We start from the raw sequence: 7549 nt of genomic DNA on the forward strand, positions 1-7549 counted from the left end.
TGAAAAGTTAAGGTTGTGCGCCATCCAAATGACAATCAATGTCTACACTGATAAGTTGAAAACCAAACAAGCAAGTTAAGATATCCTTGAAGTGACTGTTTATGTATTAAATTTAACACAGAATTTTTTCAATTTCTTAATATTTGATTCCAGGAATGAAGAAAGCCAAAGAGGAATGTGGAAACTGAACGATATATCAGAAGTTAGTGAAGAAGCTAGAGAAGGTTGTGTTAGAGCTAAATTCCACTTAAAATCAGGTCCAAGTAAACCTGCCACGGCCGCAGTACAATTTATATGTGAAGGAGCATCGTTATCGGGAATAGACTTTGAATTAATAGGGTCTGGATATAGGATATCACTTGCAAAGAAAAGATTTGGAGCAGGTAACAAATAATTAAAAAAAATATTTGATGCATGAAATCATTATAAACGAAGAGTTTAATTAAAACTTTTTCCCCAAGTAGAAACCTTGTAAAGCAAGAATGTGTCCCAACTACACAGATTCCCTTTCAGCACTTTCATTTTCTATGTTCATTGGACCGTGAAAATAGGGTAAAAACTCTAATTTGGCATTAAAATTAGAAAGATCATATCATAAGGAACATGTGTACTAAGTTTCAAGTTGATTGGTCTTCAATTTCATCAAAAACTACCTCGACTGAAAACTTTAACCTGAATCCAAACGAACGAACAGACGGAAGAAAGAATGGAAGGACCAATGCATGCACAGAAAACATAATGCCCATAAATGGGGCATAAAACAATGATACACATTTAACCCCTATGCTGTATATTTATATTAGACAAGCATTTATCTACTCATGTTTCACAGGAAGAAGATCCAAAATTAACTACTTCAATTTCTTAAATTAAGGGAAATCTGAAATTGTTTTCCTATAAGCCGTATAAGGACCCATATGATATGTGTGACAGTTTATTTCTATGCTTACTAAGATTTATACAAGTAATGCAAATAATAGTGTAATTTTATGTAATGACATGTAATATGCCTTGATGTTGTATTTCAGGCAAATACTTAGCAGACCCCGATGATTCCTAGCCCTGTGTGTTCACTGTTCACGTCTCAGGACCATGATGCAACATTCCATTCATGAGGCATTAGGTACAGTGGCATGTATGTCAACACACGAGGATAATAGACCCAATGTGGTGCTACATGTACCCTGTGGCAGATATAATGTGATCCATGCAAAAGCATGTTCATAAAGTGATATAAAAACTGCATTTAGTACTTAATCTAAATTGTCATTATTAATCAATATTAAATGTTTATTTGGATACAAAAATCAGTGAACCAAAATGGTTGTTTATGCAGAAAATAAAACATTTTATTCAATTGTATATATCAGGATTTGGTCAGCTTTTAACAAGTTTGCTGTGTTAAGATTCAGACATAATAAAATGAGTTTATGAATTGTAATTGACAAATTTTGACACTTTTTATTTTATTTAAGGGCATATTTCATCTATTTATAGCAATAACCTGCTCGATAAATTTAATTTCTTGGGGTTTTTTTCTCTCAAAAAGACAGATAATTTGAAATAAATTGAAAAATAAAGACTGATAGTCAGATGAATGTTTGACATTTTGTGTGTCTATAACTGGAATTAAACTGATATCCTTATAAAAATTTCTACTTTAAAATATACTTTTTTTTGGATGTGCTGCTAACTCAAATAATGAAAGGATAATTTTTGATTACACAGTGGTTACAATACATATCATGCTATAAAATACAGTTTTAAGTCACGTTAAATGTAAAATTATTGAATAAAATTGTGGGATATAAAAATATAAATTATGGGGAAATGTAATTTTTGTTTTAGTGATTGTCTTTTAAGAGTGCTGTCATATTTTACTATCACTGTCTTGTGTTCTTATTTGTCTGTAAAAGTGCTCAAACATTTTATTTTAACAAACGAATCATTCTTTATTGATTAAGTTAGATATTTATGTTCATTATTTATGGAAATTCATCATTTAAAATCGTTTCAAACACAGCACCCTTCTTTCTATATCAGTACTACAGCAGTTCAGTCTCAGTTGGAGACGAAGGTCATGTGGAAATGTTTATGAAGAAAAGAAAGAGGTGTTTCACTCCAAAGATAAGTAAATAAGTAAATCCAGTTTCCCTTTATTCAGTATTTCTTAATGTATTATTATAATGTTCTTCCTTGCTGTTTCATTGCCTCAACATTTGATGTTAGTTAAAAGTCTTGGTTTTGTTATACTCCTTTGGAATAAGACTAACAGTTATTGTATAAGTAATAAGGCTCGTTTTGATTAAGGGTCCAGTAGGCTAGATTTGTTTTTTTTTAAGTCTTCTTTTGAATTTATAAATCCTAATGTATTTATATCTTGACTAACTCTTGACTTGGAGTGATCTTTATGAAGGCTCAACTTTGTGTATTTCATTTTGGTACTATAGATTTTGCCCTCATATTAATTCACTACATCAAATACATCTTTTAAATATCTGTAATACAATACATTTGTCAGTGCCAAATTTTCTGCAATTTACATGTATTTACAATTTTAAAATTAGACAAAGTTGAGGAGTTATACTTAAAAACACATAAGGGTATTATTACAAAATTAAATGCGGCAAAATAGTCAATTCTGACCTTGAACCCTGTTTTTCAACAATTTAGGCAGTAAAAATGTAATAGATTAGCAGATAACCTTTACATTGTCAAATCAAGACCTTAGGGAATTTGACAGGCAACCTTGTGACCTGACATCTCATTTTAAAAGACCTGGTACATTTAAAAAAGTTTAAAACTGAGAATCAGACCAGTTTTCAACTATTTAGTTTGCTTTCAAGTGACATTATGACTTTAGATATTTTTTTAATTTTTGACTTTATGACCTCAAGGGGTACCTTACTTGAGCCTCAAATATAATCTGCCAATAAGATGTTTTATTGTTATGTTATTTTATTTGTTGATTGTTAATGTAATAATTTTTATGTTTTTTAAATTTACATGAAGTTCTCTCTTTAGTGTACATTGAAATTCATATTTTTGCAAAATGTCGGAGATTTAGAAATTTTAAACAGTATATGTATCATATTAATTTGTTATATTTAGTGCAATATTGTTATCATCAAATGTATTTATTTATTTGAACATGTACGCGATTCAGTCTGTAAATTTTTATTGCATTACCTCCCTTCCTTATTACATATAATGTAGAATTATTTTATGGACCTTGACCATATTCATAGATTTTTACCTTTTGCTGATTTTGATCAAACAATTTGAAAGATTCAAATATTCCAAATATATAATTTTTCTTGAAGGTTTTTGTTTTGTGTTTTTATTACATGTATTCATTTATTTTTTCAACATTATTAATAATTATTAAGAGAATATGTACTTTTCAATTATTTATGGAAAATGATACATTGATCATTAATTGTCTTGTGCAATTTTTCTTCAATTTAACATGCAGCACTTTTTGGGCATTGCCACCCACAAAGAAATAAGTTATTCTCAATAAGCAGTGTGACAATATCATGATAACTATCTCTTAGCAAATTCTGCTGCAAGTGCTTCGGTTAGGTTTGCTGCTAGCAAAGAAAATATATAAAACATTTACAAAGCTCAATTTAAAGTATTATGTGAAAACAATACAAATTGCAAATATTTTTTGTTCGTCCATCTTTTTCCCCCATTCATACAAATTATGTCTATATTAGACTCGAGGTCCAGAATCTGTTTTATTGGACCACTTACTAATTATTTTGTGATTGTTTGAGTTAGTTTTAAATATAATATATAATGATTTTGATATAAAAGCAAGATCTTGCATTCTCTATTTTAATAGATATTAAAGCACAAGTTAACACGCATTATAAAGTACAATGACAATAAAAAATAACTTTGTTTAAGGTTTTTTTATTATAATTTTGATATATAGTTTCTACCACTGCATTGGGTACTTGGGTCAGATAAGTTATAACATTTAGAACTTGAGGCCTGCAAAATGATATGAATATTTAAGATTCAACGTCGAGATATGGGGAAATATAGTACTACTGGAGATAGACTTTTAAATTCTGTTTCTCAGAGGAAGGTATATAGGCAAAGGTTTAGTCTTCTTGTTCTGCAAAAAGACAAAACAATTTCTCTGTGATAATACAGACTTGGTCCCCTTTATTGTGACTTCTTTATTCAGAACCAGGAGAAAAGCAAGGCCATTTAATGTGATTTCAAAATAATATATAAAACACTAAATTTTATATCTTTTGGAGTAAAATTTTTGTAAAATACAAAATTTTTACAGGAATGACTAAAAGCCAATGACTATATCATCTTTATGTCTCATTACTGAAGTTTTTAAAATTTTACTACAATATATGATACATTTTACTGAGATTATGAACATTTTTATTATATTTATTGGACAGATAGTCGACACAAATTAATAACAATTAAAGTGTTATTTATTACTGGCATACAACTAATTTGTAAAATTAATATCTCATTATTTTCCCCCAAATTTCATATAAGATTATGTTTTTGTATATTTGATGATTAACCAAAATGCATTTAAAATGGGCGATGACATTAATCAGGAAACACTTGTTATATCAATTCACATGTTGATTGATTTTACAGAAATCATTGTATTTTTCCCACCTTTTTTTGTCAGTCATTATACATTACTTCCCTTGTGATTATTATCGATTACACATTAAATGCAAATAAAGAAACATAATTATAAAAATTTGAAATAATCACAAATAAAAAATAATATACACGTGCATGAGTTATTTTTCAGCATCTGTTATCCTCTTTGTAAATTTGAACCTCTTGTATTTTAAGGGGACATCCCTTTGTAGATAGAGTATCTTGTATTTCAAGGCAACATCATCCACAGTTTCAGTGCTTCTGTTATGGTTTGTCCTTCAAACCATAAAATACTTGCCATTGGACATGCTTAAGATACAACAGTCTAAAGGAGAGCCAATATTTGGGCAGAATCATGATTCTTCAACCTTTAATGCATATGGATACCATAGAATAATCATTCCATGTCATATAAAGGAGGTTAAATATTGTGTCACACTTTATTAAATTTTACCATATTATAAGCAGTACTTAACTATTAAATTTTAGTTCATTTATACATTTCAGAGTTCAGTATGATGTCCATCACTGAACTAGTACATATTTGGATTTAGGGGCCAGCTAAAGCACACCTCCTGGTGTAGGATTTTCTTGCTGTGTTGAAGACCCATTGGCAGCCTACAGTGGTTTTATGCTGTTTGTTCAGGTTGTTGTCCCTGACACATACCCCATTACCATTCTCAATTTTATATTTATTTTATGGAAAGGTTGTAAGGTGTACATGTCTTTCTGGCTTGATTTATTTGACCTTAATCTCATTTTTATGGATCATTTTGGTAATTTTAAGTTTATATGATACTTGTAGTAAAGTTTATCTGCAGGATTATCAACATAAAATCAATCATGGTAAGTATTAAAAACAGGCAATACATTTCAATGTGTTCACTCTTATTAAAAAAAATGTGAGCATCAGGTGTAGCCACAGCAATGATTTATATTATAAATTAATTGATTGTTGCTTACCATCCAGCAATATGCAGCTTAACATACTGTGTCAAAGTTTTGATGTGCTGGCTCCCAGGATGCCAGTTCTCTAGAAGACCTGGTAAGACTGCTGTTCATTCTGAGAACCTTATCCTATTTAAATTCTAATTCGTAAACTCAAACGAACATAAAATATTTATCAAATAACCACAGGGGAGACACCACTTGCAGAGACAAGTACACATTTTATTATAAATATATAGTATGATATTTTTGAAAGACTTTAAGTTCATATTAATATATAGCTATTAAGCAGCTTGTACTGGTTTCTCCATACCCGTGGTTCACGAGTCTGAAAATAAATGATATGATTGATAATATTATTTGTTTTGCAAAATGTAACTGTACACTTTGACTGCAATGGCTCGAATGACTTTAAACCACCTGAGTTTACTCGTGCATGAACTCAATATCCCAACTGAACCGACCTTACTATAATTAATCAAACACATGTTAACTTTAATCAAACAACATTTTACATGTTCTATTTTGTACAACTTTGATAAATACATTGATTGATGGTTGATTGCTTAACGTCCAGTGGCAAATATTTCATGCATGTTCAGGTCGACCATTAAAAATGGACATACGATTATTTAGGTTTATGACTTGGGGGAGGCCCAAAAAGGTATTAAAGTGGAAAACCAAAGGTACATAAAAGTATAAAAATAATTACTACAAATTATTCACTTAGTGGTAACCGGCCATATATAACAGTAAAATGATCTGTAAAATACCATGCACGTGAAGAAAGGAGATTTGAGTATATATGTTGTATGTCAATTAGACCTCTCATCAATAACACAAATCTCCAATTCTGATTGCATCATTTGTTTGAAACTTTTCTGATATTGCTCAATAAAGTTTGCAATCGTGTCCCTTATCAGCGAAAAGGATATGCATTTCTGAATATACTGTATATGCCTGAAATATTTGCAAACGGACTCTTAAGCAAATTTGAACACGTAGTTCACGTGATCATTTTGGTGTGTGCTTTTGAAATTGTATACCAAATTATGGTGTTGATCCCAATTACATGGATCAATGGCAAACATTACTACAATGAATAGTTTTACTTGCACCTTCCGAATATTTACATTTTTATGGATGTCGTTAAGTAAATCCATTCAACAACTTGTGCAAAATTGAGATAATTTTTGACATATCATCAGCCGTAAGAAAACATAAAAAAGGGAAAAAATAAATCTTCGTTAGTATAAAGTATAGACAAGGTTTATTGTAGAAAAGATATCACGAGGTCGCAGTTCATTAGAAATGTTCCATACACACACCCAGACTTGTAAATAAGCAAATGCTCTTTTTGATGTCAAATTATTACTATTTAACATAATTCTGTACATCTTATATGTGTCTGATGACTTGTTCTTACTTGGAAATAGGCGCAAATGCTGAATATTTCAATGTTATTATAATTGTTTTGTCGTCTACATCGCCGAAATTGTTTGTTTGCCCGATTGCTGTTTTTTAAGTCATCATGGCATGTGACATATTCAGGACAACTCATGGATATATATTATCGAACTTTGTATTGTTCCCTTCTTCCAACCCTGACCTCAGAATGGTTCCCAGTTTTGGGTTTTCCTCCTGTCAGTAACTTGAGCCAGGTCACTGGAGTACTTAATCTTCGAAGTTGTTTATAACTTCAGTCTGGTGAAAAATATTTCACACACATTCAGGACAACAAATAAAAAAATAGCGATTGTTTCCTCAGAAAAGGAGACTAGTGAAACTAAGTGGATGTCTCCTCGCTACAGCTTAGCATACTTACCTTTATGTATGCCAAACTATTGAAAAAGGAGTTTATCTTTGCATATTGACTTCATATTTACACTAAGTATTTTCCGTTGGTAAATTTAGAAATTATAAAAAAAGCTATGGTTCTTCCTCT

At 30.4% G+C, this 7549-nt stretch overlaps 1 protein-coding gene across 4 annotated transcripts in view; it reads left to right on the forward strand.

Annotated features, from left to right (window-relative positions):
• The window catches only part of LOC134712326 (F-BAR domain only protein 2-like), a 33937-nt gene extending 29150 nt beyond the window's left edge, over window positions 1–4787 (forward strand). For all 4 annotated transcript variants that reach the window (XM_063573770.1, XM_063573789.1, XM_063573779.1 and 1 more), the window contains 2 exons: window positions 154–383; window positions 1029–4787. In XM_063573770.1, coding sequence (XP_063429840.1) covers window positions 154–383; window positions 1029–1060 — 262 coding nt within the window. In that variant the 3' untranslated portion in view covers window positions 1061–4787. The remainder of the gene's footprint in view (window positions 1–153; window positions 384–1028) is intronic.
• The last annotated feature ends 2762 nt before the right edge of the window (window positions 4788–7549 follow it).

This window comes from Mytilus trossulus, chromosome 1 (genome assembly GCF_036588685.1).
Source record: "Mytilus trossulus isolate FHL-02 chromosome 1, PNRI_Mtr1.1.1.hap1, whole genome shotgun sequence".
Lineage (NCBI taxonomy): Eukaryota > Metazoa > Mollusca > Bivalvia > Mytilida > Mytilidae > Mytilus > Mytilus trossulus.